Source organism: Labrus mixtus, chromosome 11, assembly GCF_963584025.1.
Source record: "Labrus mixtus chromosome 11, fLabMix1.1, whole genome shotgun sequence".
Lineage (NCBI taxonomy): Eukaryota > Metazoa > Chordata > Actinopteri > Labriformes > Labridae > Labrus > Labrus mixtus.
The window spans coordinates 10,767,059-10,784,456 of NC_083622.1; the positions used below are offsets into that span (position 1 = coordinate 10,767,059).

The window sequence follows — 17,398 nt, forward strand, 5'->3', positions numbered from 1 at the left end:
AGGGAGGTCGTTCCAAAGTCGAGGGGCCCTGACGGAAAAGGCCCGGTCACCTTTAGTTTTAGTCTCGACTTTGGAACGACCAGGAGGCCCCCACCTGGGGATCAAAGACCGCAGTCAGAGCTACTGGCTTATATGGTGTCAGTAGCTCTGTTATATAGCTTGGAGCCAGCCCCGTCCATGCTTTAAAAGTAATGAGTAAAATCTTAAAATCGATTCTAAAACTTACAGGAAGCCAATGTAATGAAGCTAAAATTGGAGTGATGTGATGTCGTCTGTTACAACCAGTAAGAAGCCTAGCTGCTGCATTTTGGACTAGCTGGAGGCGAGACAGTGACTTATTTGTGATTCCGGAAAAGAGGGAGTTACAGTAGTCAAGTCGGGAGAAAATTAGGGCATGGATGATCTTTTCAAGGTTAGTATTGTTTTAATTTTGGAGATGGTGCGTAGATGGAAGAAGCATGATCGGACAACTGTTTTGATATGGGATTCAAAGGTGAGATTGCAATCAAATGTTATTCCTAGATTTCTGGCGGTGGGTTGGACATTGGCGAATAAGGGACCGAGGCTGCTCCTTGAAATATGAGTGGAGTTTGGCGGGTTGAATACTATGATTTCAGATTTAGAATTGTTCAGCTGGAGAAAGTTTTGTGCCATCCAGCAGTTGATATCGTTTAGACAGTTTCTGACAGCAGCTAGGCTCCTAGCGTCCTCAGGTCTCAAAGGAAGGTATATCTGTCTGTCGTCTGCATAACAATGAAAGGAGACTTTGTGGCGTTCAATTATTTGGCGAAGAGGCAGCATATGAATGGAGAATAAAATGGGACCTAAAACCGAACCTTGCGGTACACCACATGTAATGTTAGATGTAGAGGAGGAGTAGTTATCGATGGTGACCACAAAGGTTCTTTCTAAAAGATAAGAGTAAAACCAGCTAAGTGCAGTATCCTTTAAACCAACCCATTTTCTGAGACGATCAATTCAAATTGTGTGATCAACAGTATCAAAGATCTAAAAGAATTAAAATTGTGCCCTCCCCTCTATCTGCTGCTAAAAAAAGATCATTGGTTACCTTGAGGAGGGCGGTCTCTGTGCTGTGACAAGCTCTAAAACCGGATTGGAATTTCTCAAAGAGGTTATTTTCAGTTATAAAAGATAAAAGTTGAGTTGAAACCACCTTTTCTAAAACTGTTGATAAAAATGGAAGTTTTGAGATTGGTCTTAAATTGTTCAAATCAGTGGGATCAAGGTTGGGTTTCTTTAAAAGTGGTTGGACCACAGAATGTTTAAAAGCAGAGGGGACTACACCTTCCACCAAGGAACTATTAATAATGGATAAAACTGTGTTAAAAACCTCTTTGAGAAACGTTGTGGGAATAAAATCAAGGCTGTGGCAATTTCATGTGGGTTAAAATTTCAGATAAAAAGGTCAAGGACACCGGCTCAAAACTGCTAAAATAACTGTGAAGTTCCCTGCTGGTGTCTAAAATACGGTCTGGGGGGATGATTTGTAGCCTAATGTCCTTGACTTTATTAGTAAAATAAGTTAAAAACTTCTCACACAGATCCTGAGAAGGATCAGTAAAATAAGAAGGGGAGGGGGTGGTGATTGATTCTAAAACCTTTAGAATAATTGGCTAAAATCAGATTAGAAGAAAATGCTGCTCTTGCGTCTTTAACTGCCTTTTGGTATTGTTTCATTGTATCTCTTCATATTTCATAAAATACATGCAAGCCTGTTTTTTTTTCCATTTTCGATGTTTTCCTTCTGCAGTCTCTTTTTAGATCCTGAGTCAGTTCGTTTAGCCATGGCTGTGGAGCTCTGTTAGTCTTTTTGTCTTTATAGGGAGCAACAGAGTCCAGCACAGTTTGACAGGTGAGATTAAAAGAGGAGACCAGCTCCTCTGTGTTAAAATTTTGGTAAAAGGCAGTTGAAGAGACAGAAATAAAAAGCTCCTTAAACTTGCTAGCAGACGTAGAGTTAAAAACCCTGCTGCGGACAGGTGCCTTGCTAATAAAAGGTGGCTGAGATAAAACCATTCTGAATGAAACCAGTTTGTGGTCTGACACACAGATATCCTTTGTGTGGCCCTTAGAGTGAGAGGGTTCCTGTATTGCCTGAGTAAGGTTAAGATATCCATAAAATCACCTGTGAGGAACTGAGAGGGGCAACAGAAATGTATGTTAAAATCACCTAAAACAAGGATTTAATCATACTTAGAAATAAAATGTGATAAAAACGCTGAAACCTCTGCAATAAAAACATTGTTAGGTCTGGGTGGTTCTGTAGATGATTAAAATTAACACAGGATCTAATTCGTCGTCATAGACTATATTTGCCTACTTACTGATAATGTACAGTTTGTTCGACTAACTGGTGCTGTCACTTCTTCTGAGCAGGTCTTCAACATGGTTAAAGAATCAATGTGTGACTTTTTGATCCAGTAGATGTCGCCCTTGGGAACCAGCATGAAACCAAAACAAAAAACCATGAAAGACATTCAGTAACATGCTGAGTTGTGCACGCTGAGTAAAGCCAGACAACACAGCTTTACGAACACAAAGCTTTTCCCCCCTCTTCCACTCAGCTGGAGTTCATTACCTCAAATATTTCACTCATGTTTCCACCTGGAGAGACTAACACCATAAACAACAAAGGCAAAACTTTGCTGCAACTTCAACACTTTCCCTTGATGCTGCAGCTAGACTCCATAATAGCTCTTGCAGATCTTTGCCAACATCAAAGACATTTAGATGTTCGGAGAGATTTGTCTGGAATTCAAAACACAACACAACACAAAAGGGATAGAGAGTGATTGAGGTCCTCCAGCTGAGTGACACCACGTACAGGCCCTCTACAGTGTGTTTACCAGCATCAGCATGAACCACACATCACGCCACATATTGTTGACTCCCTGCGAAAGCTAAGATACACTTTTGGATGCGCACAAACAAGTCAAGTGTGAGATGTGACAGTGGGACGACACAGAAACTTGGCGGTGGCAGACCTGCTCGCAAAACTCTCCTATTCCTTGGCTGACCTGCATCATTCTCGCTGCAGTCTTCCTCTCCCTCACTTGCTGTTCCCGAGCTGTTTAATCTCATGGTTGGACATGGTGCAAATGTCACTGCCTGCTTTATAAAGCACAAAGGCCGTGAGGGAGCGCTGACTGTCATGGTGAGTCCTGTGAAACACAGACGCTCTTTCACTGGGCTCCTCTGTGACGGACTGATTCTGAGAGAGTGCCTCCTCTGCACGGCAAAATGTCATCCCATTTTGCAATGCATGAGTCCAGCAGCCAATCGCTTTCCATCCCTAATTATCAGATTCAGAGAAAAGTGGCAAAGCTAAAGCACTATTTTAGTAAAGTCTTGGCCTGCATGTTGAATAATGTTTTTTATTTCTTGACGTGTTGCAAACAAGCTCATTTCAGCCTTTAAGCGAAGAGCAGGGTAGCTCGTATTTAAAGGAACCAGTGCAGTAACCATGGCAGCCTGGTTTCAGGGACAACAAAAAGGGTTTTGTCCTCATGGGTCACTTTGCTGAACCCCACTGCAACTGGTCCACTTTTTATTCTCCCTCTCTCTCTCTCTCTCTCTCTCTCTAAAGCACAGACAGGGAGAAACCTTTTTTTTTTTTTTCCCATGGTGCATGGTGTCCCTGCACGGGGAGTGTTTACAGGATGTTATCTGTGTCAGTGCCGGCCCCTCATCCCTCTGAGTGGGTTTCTGAGGAATGCTGTGAACGGGATGGAGGAGTTCCAAAGGGGGAGTGCACAAAAGAGAGACTGACAGACACCAGGAGAGAGAGAGAGAGAGAGAGAGAGAGAGAGAGAGGCTATATATACATCCAAAGGAGGCTGGCGCTCACTGGCACAGATGGACTACTGAATAACTGGACTCTAGCCCATTGGATATTTAGCAAGAAAGGTGAGTAAAAAAATACATTCTGATTACATTATTTTTTTTATCACCATCATCTTCTTTATCCAGTTAACATATTTTTAATTTTCCTTTAAAGAAAGAAAGAAAGAAAGAAAGAAAGAAAGAAAGCTCAAGATTTGGTGTCCACTGTTCAGCTTTTCTTTCCTTATTTTAAACTGGTCTTCATTAGAATTTATTATAGGCTTTGAGGAACTGGAAGTTGAAAGAAGACCTCAATTTCTACATAAGTGAAATCCCAAATTCATCAGAAATGCCAGAGGTAGAAATGAGTCCCTTGGGGATGTGGTCTTGTTAAGGGCTGACGTATGTGGTATCTATTAAAGCTCTGTAGCTCTGAAAAACTGACTCTGAAATGGTGGACCAATGTTTGATCAAGTGCTCTGGGGGACTCGCCTTTTTTTCAAACTCTATCATAAAATATTTCACTTTTGTGTCTTAAAAAAAACCAAAAGGACAACTTTTTTTTGTTGGAGATATTTTGAAGCACAAGGCAACATAACTAATCAGTAAGTATTTTTATTCACTTTTTTTTTCTTTTCTAGAATGAAATTTCATTCGGTTGTGTAATTACAAATGACAAATTATGAATGATGCACTTTTTTGTTATTGGCATCAGCTGGTTCTTATGACAAAAAAAACATATAAAAGGCACTGATGGCATGTGAGTGAATAAAGTAAAAGCAATTAGTGCAGAGACAGGAAAAGCTGTAAAATGACACCACTGATCTCATCACTGCAGCAGTTATTGGTGAGTCTATATTCTATTTCCCTTAGAATTTTTTTTATTTTTTTACAAACTTCAAAAGACATGATATTTTAATTAGATAGGTCCGTAATGAGGATTGCAATTTCATTATTGAACAAGTGCAATGGTGGGGGTTTCTTCTCTCAGACCTGGGTGTGCCTTTAGCTGAGCTGGCCTCCAGGGAACAAGCCATGAGTTAGGTCATCTTTCTTCAGTATTTTTTTTTTTTACTGAAAATCATACTATCATTACCACGTAAATCCCCCTCTTCTACCATGTTGTGAACATCTGTGTTTGCTTTGGGTCTTGGCTATTGTTAGAGCAATAAAAAATGATATCCCAAAGGACCAGTACTGCAATGTTGCACAATACTCCACGTCATAATTGTACACACACCATGTTTAATATTTGTTCTGGATTAACATCGGTGAGTGTCTGGTTTTGTGTACTTTCATGAGCTTTTTTGATTTGTTTCAATGCCACCAAGGCTTAAAAAAAAAAAAAAGAGTCCCTGTCATTAACTGAAGCTGTGAGGGTGCGGCATGAAACTGGATGCCTACATGTGCCGACATGACCTGCCGTTTGCTTTATTATAGGGTTATGTTTGTCAGGAAAATGTCCTGTGAGAAAAAAGTGACTTGATGTCAGCTGATTGAATTTGCTTAAAAAATGAAGATCAAGCACCAACACTTAAATGTCTTAGAATTCATCTATAATGAACTTTAAAAGGGTTTCATGTTTCTTCTTATTTCAGGCACCAGCAAAGTCTTTGGCTGTGAAACACAAGTTTGATATTTTAGTGTGAAATACACGACACAACAATGAACAACGTGGCAGATTGGATCGTGCAGAACAGGGACAAAATTGAGAAAGGCGTGGAGATCATGGGGCAAGCCTCAGAGGTGCTTGCTTCCACCGTGGGCCAGCTTCACCCTGTGCTGGAGGCTGTGTTTGTTGCTTCTGCTGAGTTACTCAGTAATCCAGAGGGCAAAGAGGCTCGCTACCTGACTCAGCAGTTTGAACTGGTCAACCAAAAACTCGAGGGGATCCAGGATGAGATAGATAAAATCGCCCTGGAGCTGCAGAGGACGTCAATGAACAAGCAGAACTTCGATCGAGAGGCACAAATGATCAGCCAGTATGAAAAGTTCCAGGACTTTGTCAATGCCAAGCCAAAGTTCAAAGAGAAGAAGATGGAGAAGTTCCTCAGCCATTATGAGAACACAGACGGCGACATGAACTTGGACGCCCTCTACAATGCAGTCACAGGGGAGAACACCTCAGGAGACCCCATGCTGGAAACCGTCGTCACCACAGAGCAGAGAAGCAGAAGGGCAGTTGAGGATTTCTGCGCCCGGCTGAAGAAGCTCTTTGTGGTGGGCATTATCGCCGTCATGGGCCACTCTGCCCTCAAAGAAGGGGTGGTGGGGGAGGAGATGGTGAAGAGGTGGAAGGATCGCATGGAGGACGTTGAGACCCGAATGAAAGCAGCTGTGGATGAATGTACAGAGAAATTCCCAGATCAAGCCAAGATGGACCTGGAGCACATCCTTCAGGAGAACACCGGCACGGTCAACCAAGAGTTCACCCAAACTCTTCTGGATTCACTTGTTAAGAAATACGACTGGGTGAACTGGTCCATCAGGGCCTTCAACAACCGGGAGAGGATCTTCTTTTTCAACTGGCTGGCAGGAAAGAAGTGCCATGGAAGTGGGGGAACCAACTGGTTTGATTTTTTGACCAAGAACAAGATCAAAGTGGTGGTCTCTTTCTGTGTCGACCCCAAGCCCATCAACAAGAATCAGATCCAGGAGAAGATCGAGGCCAGGAAGCTGAAGGGCAACATGATGGCATTGGCTCTTTCTTTGAACACCAGCTTCCCCAACTGCCTGGTCCATGCTGTCAGCCATTACAAAGAGGTGGTTGAGTCCAACAACTTCCATGAGGATTGTTACTACTATGGAAAACACAAAAGAGCCCACCTGTGCATCCACTCTGAGTAGACTCATAGAGACAGAAAAAGCGGAGCGATACAGATCGATGAATGTTTTTACCAGAGACCAGTGGACATATGTCCATTAAATTTAGAAACCAATTCATGAATGTCGTCTGTCTTCAAGCGTAATCTGCTCTCTACAGGATCTTGAATGTGAGTCATGGCCTTATTTGTAATGACTCTTTATGCTTTTACATATATATATATATATATATATCTTTCCTTTGTTGGTTATATAGCAGCTTCAGGGTGTAGAAATTTCAGAGCCATACATTTCCATGCCAGCTTTGTCAAAGTGTCTCAGTGATGATGAGTTAATGTTTTTGGCTGCCTACTTTTATACTGAGGTACCTGTCCTCTTTAATCCATGTAATCCCTCTTAAGATCTCTTGGCGTAGCAGACTATTGTGTCAAGGCTGTAAAACAATCAACAAGTCAGGTTGTTTTCTGATTTTTGTGTAATTGTGATGCAGTTTCAAGAATTTTCATTTGGTTTAGCCACAATACTGGTCATGCTGTTCTTCATAGTTCTATAAAGCCTGTAATGGATCCAGAACAAGGAAATTCAACGGACTGTAAGACAACAGTTCAAACTCTAGGGTTGTTGTTTTTCTTGCCAAGAGTTACATTAGGTGATAAGTGCAAGTCTGTCCTCAGAGTTAGCTTAGCTTGGGATACTTAGCTATGTTTAAAAACTGGAAACAGCTAGCTTGGCTCTATCCAAAGATGACAAAATTCCTCTTTCAATAGATAGAAGGCCACATTTACACGACTACGATTTTTGCCAGAATCTGTAACATTTTGCAGAGTTATGTATGTTCGTTTACACACCAATGGGGTTTTGGGTGCCTGACCACAGAAAGTTTCACCGTTTCCTTCGTCGTGCAATACGCTGTTCCTCTGCAAACAGAGACTTTACGAACAAGCGCATTACAGTCAAGACAACAGCTGTAAGCGAGCAAGTGGACTACAACAACAATGGCAGACTCCTGAGTTCTGTTTGTGAATTTAGGGTCACATTTGTTTCATTAGCCATTTTTGTATGTTTACGCACAGAGTATGTGCACATGTGTGTGTCGTTTTATTAGAAAGTCACACCACAACTACTGGTCTGGCATGTATATTACAGCGTTTTTAGTAATTTCTGTGGATCCTTATGGAGGGCGTTGTCTAAATGCGGAACTTTTTTCCCATTTTCAGCGGATCATTCTCGAGTAAACGTAGCCTGAAGTTCCCTATTTTTGTTTGATCATCTGCATTGCGTAAGACTAGCCTACTTCTCGGAGTAGTAACTCTCCAAAGTCTTGACATACGTACAATCCCCTCTAAAACCAAAAGGTCAACATCAGTATTTGTATTGATTTAACAAATCAAATAAGATTAAATTATTTTCTGTGTTAAAATATATTTTGTCACCTTTGGGCAGAGCCTGTGTTTTTGCAGTTATGCTAAGCTAAACTAATCTAACCTAGTCCTGGTTGAAGCTTCACATGTAGCTTACAAATAGGCTATGTGACATTGTTCTTATCTAATTTTTATCAAGAAAGTGAATTAACTATTCTGCTTGTGGTTTATCGTTACAACAAACAATTTATTTGCCATTTTGAGATTATTTTGTCCATTGATTTTGCAGATGATTTAGGCTGTATCGATCTAAAAAAAAATAGCCATGTGCATCAAATATAGTCTATTCTGGATCACAGAAGAAAAATGTACCATTGCAGATGATTTTCTATTCCCATTCCTAGATATAAATGTGTATAAATAAAATAAAACGTTAATAAATGAATGCTGCTTTATGTGCAATATAGCTGTGATGCTATTTCCCAAATTGTCCACAATCCTTCTTGGGAATCTTGTATAGTCTATCAGCCTATTTTACTTTAATTTGCAATAAACTAAACAAAACGTGAATATATTTCTGTCATCATTGGTAGTACCACCCCAATATTATGAATGCACTCTTCTTGTTTACACCTACTACACTTATTAAAGCCAAGGCTCAGTTTTGATGTTTTTGCTGACAATATTTCCACTCCTAAATTCATGGGTAAATAAAGGTTCAATAACACGCCATTGTTTACTATGAGGGTTGAGGCTGAACTGTTATAATAAACGCCACAGGTAGCAGCTGCATATCAAGCTCGAAACTTTTTTCTTTGTCTACCACCCAACTTTTTTTTTTTTTCTTGTGTGACTGGGTGTGCTTCTCCTCTGTAACACGAGAGCCACATGACCAATAGGAAGACAAACAGTGTGGAAGTTTGGGTATTTCTTCCGTAAACTTTGGAAGGTGAGTCCATTTCTGTTTCAAATGCTTCATAGTGGACAGGGACATTAATATGAACTCCGTTTTTATACAAGACACTTAAATAGGAAGTGATCGATTCAAGTTCATCGACTTCACTCCAGTCTGCTGTTACATAATCGATCTTTTTTTCCCTCATGACGCACAGTGCTGCTGTTAAAACGTCAAATAGGCTACTTCTACATATTTCGTTAACACAGCTTCATTTAATACAGCAAAGTGGGTAATAAGATGAATCTGCGGGATTTAGTGCACTTTAAACAAAAACTGTGTACTCTATGGGCGTTGGTTGCCAGCTTTCGTGCCACCGCTCCACTTTTTACAGGAAGTGCCAAACTTTTTTTTAAAGGCGTTACGCGTTTGTTGTAACAAGAACATGGTCTGCGGTGTTAACCTGCGATGTTTGTTTGCCTCTCTGTCCTTTGGCTGCAAACTGATACAATTAGAGCACTCGTACACGGACGGATCGATATGTGTGCCATTAAGAGGGCGCATTAACAGATCGTTTAGTCCTTCCCTCGGTGGTCAGACTGAGTGGTCAGCTGGTAGAGCAGAGAGAGAGGGACGGGGGAGGAGGGGGGGGGGGTCGTTTTGTTTAGAGGAAGCAATGGCTACATAATATAACTGAGACATGAGCTAGGCCATTTAAACTCCTGCAGAGCCATTCTGTGATTTGTGTTGAAATAAGATGGCTGCATGCACATGTTTTTGCTCCCTTTCCACTTCATCTTATGAATCAAATTATGTAATTTTATTCTAGATAAATATGAGGAAATCAACATATTTCAAAGAAGCTTACATAGTTTTTATTCAGTCCGGTGTTTATTACAAGAGCTCATATCAAGAGGCAAACTCATATTAAAGTGTCACAAAAACCAGGAAGTGTTACCAGTTTATGCCATGAACTGTAAAAAAAAAAACAAAGAGCATGTTTTGCAGCAGGGATAAGGGTCCTCTGTGACAAAAAAAAAAAACATAGAGACGAATTTAGATTGAATGTAATGAATACATATGCGTCAGTGTTAGGGCTGCATGATATTTGAAAAAGCTGACATTGCAATGTCTTTTCTTTCTGCGATAAATATTGCCATTTAAAAAAAAATCATGAAATCAAACCAGTAAATGTCGTGTTTTTATGTACATAATAGGCCTGTATGATATTGTAAAAAGAAATTACCTTATGTGATTACTTATTGTGTGTTCAATATTTCGATGACCAAAAAATGAAGTGAAATAAACAAAAGTGAATTGCATATTATCTATAACTCAGTTTTTGTGTCTGTCTGCTGGTCTTCATGTGAACACTGTACTTGTGTTTGCAGCATGTCCCTCCTGAAACCGTAAAAGGTAAATTACTGGAGGTCCTCAAGTAAGCACTTTGTCAGTTTTGATGATGATGCTTCTATTTATTAGGTATTTTGGGATGCAAAATATGAATATGAAAGGTTACAGTGGGAGTTGAAACAATCGCTGTAAAATAAATTCAATTCAAAAAACTTTATTTGTCCCCGGGGGGCAATTCAAAATAAATGTAGTGGAGTTCAAAGTTTCTCTCTAAAATATTGTGCAAAAGACAATAACATAGAAATTCTTGAGCTAAGCACCTTAGTGCAATACTGTAAACTGCATTAAACTTAAACCATGGTATATTAAAAATGTTTAATATTAAATATATATGAATATAAACAAGACTTGTTCACTTACAGCCTCACATTCAAACAGTATCTCTGGTATGCAAACTGCAGTTGCACATCCAGCTCTTTGTCTCCTGAAAATCTGATTTCTTTCAGAACTTTTAAGTTAGATTAACCTACATGAAGGAGCTTTACATGCACTCAGTCTGCAGTTACACAACCCCTGGGACCCTGAGAGAGAGAGAGAGAACATCAGAAGAAAACAGGAATCACAGTTTTAGCACGGTCAAATCAAATAAGATACAGTAGCTGTAAATGTTCTGACATCCTGATGGAGTTTCCTGTATACTGCTGCTTCAGTTCAGACGTTTTTAAAGGACGTTTTGCAGATAAGTTACCAAGCTTAATGGTCTATATTGTATATTGTGAGGATGCTTGGTTATAGAAATAGTTGGGCAATTTGCCTAGAGTGGATGACAATATTGTTTCTACTCTAATCTAAAGAGCTAAGCAAAGAGCTTTAGCTTAGCATAAAGGCTGAACGGAGAGGTGAACAGCTGGCTTAATAGTTAAACGATTCAAAATACCTAACTACCAGAACCTCTTAAACACACTAATTAAAAGTTTTTGTTTTGTTGCAATCTACAGAATAAAAAATACGGTTAAAAGACAAGTAGCTGTTTTTTGGAGGTTGCGTGAGGAGTCGTTATGAGACCCCCGCCTCCTGCCAAGAAATAGGGCGGCATGTAAGACAAGTGTAGAAGAAAATGTGGTGTTTTTTTACACTTGGGGTTCTACATTAAACAGTGCATGTCTTTTCATAAGCTTATGTTCTTGTTTCCAGGACAACAAAACTAGCCGATACCTCTGTTTCCACACTTTATGCTAAGCTAAGGCTAAGCTAACTACGATGCTAATTATAGCTTGATATTAAATGGAAAAACATAAAAGTGTAATCAATCTTGTCACCAACTCTCAGCAACAAAGCCGATACCTCTCAAACTGTAAAAAAACATTTCTTTCATTTTAAATAGACATCAGACATAAACATTAGCAGCCTATCTGGTTGAATATTAACCCCAGTGTAAACATCTCCTTTGTCATTGGATGCATGGAGGTGTGTGTAACTGCTGCAGAGGTGTGTGATATGTCCGGCTGAGAAATGGGTGCTCTCCCTTCTCAGTGCAATCCTCTGCAGTCTAGTCAGATAAACCCCACAGAGCAGACCTCAGCAGAGGGACATGAGACCAGCTGACAGATTATTTTCCATTGTCTTGTTGCCGTGGTAACTTGCTGAGATTCACTGGAAAAACGCACCCTTGTCCAGCAAGTTTTACCTCTTCAGCTTAATCACTTCCCACGGCTGCTGCTCCATTATTGACAGCGCTGGCCTAAGGAAAACCACCACTGCTGCTTCTCCTTCAGTCACAATCTGAAACTTGCACATTAACAACACCCTGAAGGTCAGACCATGACAACACGTGGTGAAAGACTCTTTACATGAGACCTGGGTTTGTGAAGCCAGGAGATGACTGTACCTATATTTTGTGCCAAAATTGGATTTCCACCGATTTCCACATGACTGTTTTCCAGTTTTGAAAACAGACATGCCTGAACATGCCCAGGCAGTAGATCTGCTTTGCTCTAAAAGTCAGCTTTCTGACCTGAAGGAGGAGTTGTTGAAATTTGATCAAGACTTCCCAAACCCAATAGACTTTGTGCAAGACGAGGAGTAATTTCCTTCATATCAACAATCACCCAGACCATGACAAATGTTGCTTTAATTCCTTTGTTCTCTATGTTATGTCCACTGAAACCAAAATTCAAACAATCCAGTTAAAGATATTTCAGACTTCTTAACAAGTGGATTAACTACAGACTGTTTGTGACAAATACAAGGTGTTTGCAAAGTTTGAATAGAATATATTGCGGCTTTTATAACTTCATTGCTGCATTAGAAGTAATTTGTGTTTAAAGGATTGTTCGATATATACGGATTAAAGTTCCTTTAGGTGGTTATATGAAAGTCATGAAACACCGGAGAAAAGCTAGCTTGACGCTACCAAAAAGATAACATATTCTGACAAATAAAAAACCTAATTCGTGAAGGCACTGCTCACTAAAAAGTCCAACAACCTGCTTGTAACAATATTTTGTTGTTTTTAAACTTCTTTTGTAGACATTCATGCCAAGCTAAGCTAACAAGCTTAAGTATGGACGTTTACACACTGAGGCTGACAGGAAATACTTATACATTTCATTAAAATAATTAATACTTTAGTAAAATATTTGACGTTTCTGTCAGTAGAACCTTTTTTTAACTTGAGTTAAGTGATCCTTGTATGTTAGCTTGGTTTGCAGTCATTCAGTACTCAACACTAAGAGACATGGTTTGTTGCCTTTTCCTGCTATAAAGTTCTTTTATGAAGCCTTTCCCATAATACCTGTAACATCAACTTTAAATTTTCTTCAGAGCCTTTTAACAGCAAACACACGCATTCAACTTACAGACCTTTACAGAGCATTGCTGAATGCTTCCTGCATAGTTGACTCATTGCTCACTGGGTGTGGCCAGCAGCCAGCACTGAAGCTCACTTGAGTGTTTGTCTCTTTCCTTATCAGTTTTGCTGTGTCGTAAGAGAAGCGAGGGAGAAGGTCACAGTCCAACAACACTGAAACAGAACTGTAAGTAAAACCCAACATTTCTGTCCAACACTCTGACTGTCTCAAGTTTTTTTCCACTGTTACTCGAGCAGTTTTACTTGCTTTAAACATCAGACCTTTGTTGAGTGTTTCAGAGCATTTCAATATTTTTCTCTTGTCAGAATCAGTCTGAGACACAGCAGCAACAATGGCAGAACTACAGAGGCTCGTATCAGAGAAGAAGGATATGGTGGAAACTGTGATGGAAGTGTTTGAACAGGGAGCCGAAGTGGTTGCGAGTATCGCCGGCGACCTTTTCCCAGTTTTCGCCATCGCCGCTCCGATCGTTAAACTGGCTCTGGACAATGTAGAAAGTAAAGAGGCTACATACATGAAGGAGCAGTTTCAGAGGGTGCGAGACCGCCTGGAGGTGGTCTCAGAGGAGATTCAGCGGATCAACGACGAGATTAAGAGAAGCGGATTGGATGCTGTGTATTTCCCAATTGAGGAGAACATCACCAACCAGTTCAGAAAGTACATGGACATCCTCAACGCCAAACCAAAGTTTCGGGAGGTCAAGAAGAAGCTATTCCTGGACCACTTTGGCAAAACCGGCGGTGACAAAAACCTTAACACGCTGTACAACTCTGTGACAGGAGATAACTTCTCCGGGGAATCGGTGCTGGAGATCACCCTGAACTACGAGGAGAAAAGTCGCCGGCCGGTGGAGGACTTCTGTGCCCGACTGAAGAAGCTCTTCTGTATCGGGCTCATCGCTCTGCTGGGCCACGCCGCTCTGAAGGGATACGACGAGGAGGATGCACTCTTGAAGGAATGGGGCGAGAAGATGAAGGTTGTCCAGGAGAAAATGAACGCTGTCATTTTGGACTGCATTGAAAGCTTCCCCAAGCAAGCGGAGCTGGATTCCCGTCGACTGGTGAGAGACCATCCAGAGTTGACCAACCAGCAGCTTGCCGATACTATCATAGAGAAGCTGAAGAAGAAGTATGACTGGGTGGGGTGGTCTGTGCGTATATTCAGGTCCCCCTCAGGCCTATTAAACAAAAAGAAGAATTTCCACTGCCCGACTGGGAAGAGTCGCTTCCAGGTCCCTTCATCGGACGAGAAACTGAACATCTGGGTGTCCTACTGCTCCTCGCCCGAGCCTGTGGATAAGAATCGAATCCAGCAGCTTGTCCAGGGCCAGAAGAGACTCTCGGTGGTGAGTCTGGCTGAGGTTTTGTTTGAGAATTTGCCCGGCGACTGCGTGGTCCATACAGTCAAAATCAGCAAAGATCTGGCCTGCTCCTGGAGCTTCACGGACGAGCTCCACTACTGGGAGGAGCATAAGCCCCTTTACGTCTGCATTCACTCAGCTTGAAGTTTGAGACTGAAAAACTCTCAAAAATCACTTCCTTAATGTTTGTAGGATTCTTCATATTTACACAGATAATCACAGTCTATCATTGCCTCTATACTCGGCCTTGGCATTTTACACAGTGTGTTCCTTAATTTCATCTCTCTAATAGTCTCTTTCTCACCTGAATTTTTACAGTATGATTCTTGCATTAGTGGGAATACATTAAGTCAAGATAAATGTATCTATCAAGCCCAATTTCTGAACATATCCTCTTGGAGAATCACAGTCACTGACACCCTAGATTAAAAAAGATCCTCAGTTGTGATAAGGAAAAACTCACCCCTTCCCAAAAAATATAACGGGGGACATAATGGAAGAAGCCTCAGGATAAGTAGCAGAGGAGTGATCCCTCTCTAATGTCGGGGAGACAGGCATTAGATGTGTTTTGTACTGACCATTGAATGTACGTAAATATGGATGTATTCTCGGTGACCCCAACCATTGGTTTCTGTGGAGGCATTATGAAGCCAACTGCGCCATCAATCGCCATATTGGAAGTGCTATCTCAACCTAGCTTTTGATCAATCTAGAAGCAAGTAAAGAGGTAGAGCTGAGGCGGGCTTTCAGCCTCCTGGCAAACAGCTACTACAGGCCCTTTTGTCACTCATTTCTCAATTTATGAATAATTCTTGGTCTTAAAAAAATTTAATTGGATGACTTCTAAGAAAAATTCATCACCCCCTGAAGAGTTTCTACCATTAAAAAAACAGGAAATATGTACAGGAAATTTATACCAAATAGATTTTTTTTGTACCAGACACTAAACGTGTTCATATCTCCTGTAAAAATTTGGGATTCTTTGGCTTTTGCAGTAAGCTCAAGTGGACACTCAGATGTTTGCACTTCATCACTGGCTTAAGTTTTCATCAACGGAGGTTGTGCGTGATACAGATACAATGAAGCTCTATAAAATAGATTCTTAAACTGACAATAATGAGCTTTCTGCTCTAAACAGATGGCTTTTTTTCTCTCACAACACATATGAACGTACCACTTTGACAAGTCTGTATTGATTCCCATGTACCTCTATTTTGTAGAAACTGGTAAATAGTCAACATAAAATTGTTCAAGTTGACAATGCTGAGAAATTCTGCTAAAAGATCAACAACTGAATTTCATACTGGTGGGTTTGTTTTCGTAGAGTGGGACATGCTGGGAAAGTTGTTGAAGTAGACTCCAGCTGTCAGACAGATAATATTCTGCTGGTCGAGATAAGCAGTGACCTCAGCCTTGGGAGGACTCAAAGCCATGAGAGAAAATGTCTGCAGACATTTACAGAGACTGTAAAATACATAATGTCGGTTTCATTTTATAACAACCTGCGAGAAATAGTCAAAAATGTTGCTGCCTGCTGCACAGTCGAACAGAAAGTAGGAGAAAGCACAAAAGAAAAAGGCCTAACACAAAGTTGCTGTAGTGAACTGAAACTTTATTTGCACATCCTGATCATGCTGTGAACATGCTAAGGCTAAGTGACAGCAACTCTTTGTTTACTTACCGATAACGAGCACAGCTATTCTCTTTTGACCTGTGTGGTTGTGTAACACAAACTGGAATGTTTAACCTGCTCAAAACCTTCATCTCTACTTATTATGGGCTTTTAAATGAAGGTTTACTTTCATATAGCGATAGACAGTTTTTGGAAAATGTAGGTCTTGGGTTGGTTCTTTCATTTTTGTTTTTTTGTTATATTTTTGGGACATCACCTTTATTCAGCTGAAGAGAGACAGGAAATGTTGGGAGTAGAGAGTGTGGGATGACACAGAGCAAATCGCCAAGTCGGATTCGAACCCATGGCCGTTGCGACGAGGACCACAGCCTCAGTACATGGGGTGCTTGACATAACTGCCGCCAGTGCCCTGGTGGGTCTTTCTTTTTTAAGATATTTTGATCAAATAATGCCTAATCTGACTTTGACATGACGTTGCTTTATAGAGCTCAAATGTGTCAGCTCTACAAAGAGCTCTGTTTTTAAAGTTGTACACCACTAACCTGTTTTGATTGTTAGCATATCGTTTGTGTTTTTTTACACGGCAGATGTGTCTCTTCCATGTTTGTGACCTGTTTATGTCTTCAGCTAATTGTACTTTCTTCACAAAGGTTATTTGACCAAAACAAGCCCAATATTTGCTTTAAATCTGTTGGTGGAAAGTGTTGTTGTTGCACTGCTCTGTAATATTAAGTTGGGTTGTAAACTGCTCAGATTGAAAACCCTCATTGGTACACCAAAGCAATGATTGTAATAAATCTTCTAAACACACATTTTTTACATCTTTTTTAATGATTTACAGTGCTTCTGGTTGTTAGCCTAGGTGCAGGATTACCTCTGATGTACTTTGTATTATACTGTAAGTGATGATTTAACTAAAAATGAGACTATACCTGTGTAAGAAAGGACATCTTCACAAGTGGTAATCAACTCCTAACTAAAACAAAATAGTGTGTTTTTTACTATACAGAAGAACAAAATATTGACTTATGGTCAATATGCTAATATATACCTATCTCAGATATTATTTATTCTTTAACAGTTAACAGTAATGACAGTAATTGGGAATGTCTGTTAGAGCAGTGGTTGTCAACTGGTCTAGCCTTAGTCTCTGTCGTTGGCTTGAGGAAACATACTCTCCACCCAAAAACGTCCCGAGTCAACCAAAACATCGAAAATCCAGGCAGAGGACAGAGTCTCTGCAGACCCAGTCACCACCTC

At 40.5% G+C, this 17,398-nt stretch overlaps 2 protein-coding genes and 1 long non-coding RNA gene across 4 annotated transcripts; 2 read left to right on the plus strand and 1 right to left on the minus strand.

The window, feature by feature from the left end:
- Nucleotides 1-3,711: 3,711 nt before the first annotated feature.
- On the plus strand, nucleotides 3,712-8,597 carry LOC132983578 (uncharacterized). 2 transcript variants are annotated; one of them, XM_061049946.1, is made up of 3 exons: nucleotides 3,712-3,927; nucleotides 4,395-4,448; nucleotides 5,442-8,597. In XM_061049946.1, the coding sequence occupies exon 3, from the start codon at nucleotides 5,509-5,511 to the stop codon at nucleotides 6,688-6,690; it is 1,182 nt and encodes a 393-aa protein (XP_060905929.1). In that variant the 5' UTR covers nucleotides 3,712-3,927; nucleotides 4,395-4,448; nucleotides 5,442-5,508; the 3' UTR covers nucleotides 6,691-8,597. The 2 variants fall into 2 exon arrangements, with proteins under 2 accessions (XP_060905929.1, XP_060905928.1); XM_061049945.1 differs by lacking the exon at nucleotides 4,395-4,448 and having other exon boundaries at nucleotides 3,714-3,927.
- A 218-nt stretch (nucleotides 8,598-8,815) lies between these two features.
- On the plus strand, nucleotides 8,816-16,548 carry rpz4 (rapunzel 4). The gene is made up of 3 exons (XM_061049947.1): nucleotides 8,816-8,976; nucleotides 13,248-13,310; nucleotides 13,451-16,548. Exon 3 carries the CDS (start codon nucleotides 13,477-13,479, stop codon nucleotides 14,647-14,649), a length of 1,173 nt encoding a protein of 390 aa, XP_060905930.1. The 5' UTR covers nucleotides 8,816-8,976; nucleotides 13,248-13,310; nucleotides 13,451-13,476; the 3' UTR covers nucleotides 14,650-16,548.
- Nucleotides 16,353-16,932, minus strand: LOC132983582 (uncharacterized). Its single transcript, XR_009674851.1, has 2 exons — nucleotides 16,799-16,932; nucleotides 16,353-16,547 (listed from the first exon to the last, which is right to left on the minus strand). It is a non-coding gene; the product is annotated as an uncharacterized LOC132983582 (long non-coding RNA).
- Nucleotides 16,933-17,398: the final 466 nt, after the last annotated feature.

Bases quoted from the DNA above. Each gene is read 5' to 3' on its own strand.
- LOC132983578 (XM_061049946.1), top strand. From the start codon at position 5,509: ATGAACAACGTGGCAGATTGGATCGTGCAGAACAGGGACAAAATTGAG.
- rpz4 (XM_061049947.1), top strand. From the start codon at position 13,477: ATGGCAGAACTACAGAGGCTCGTATCAGAGAAGAAGGATATGGTGGAA.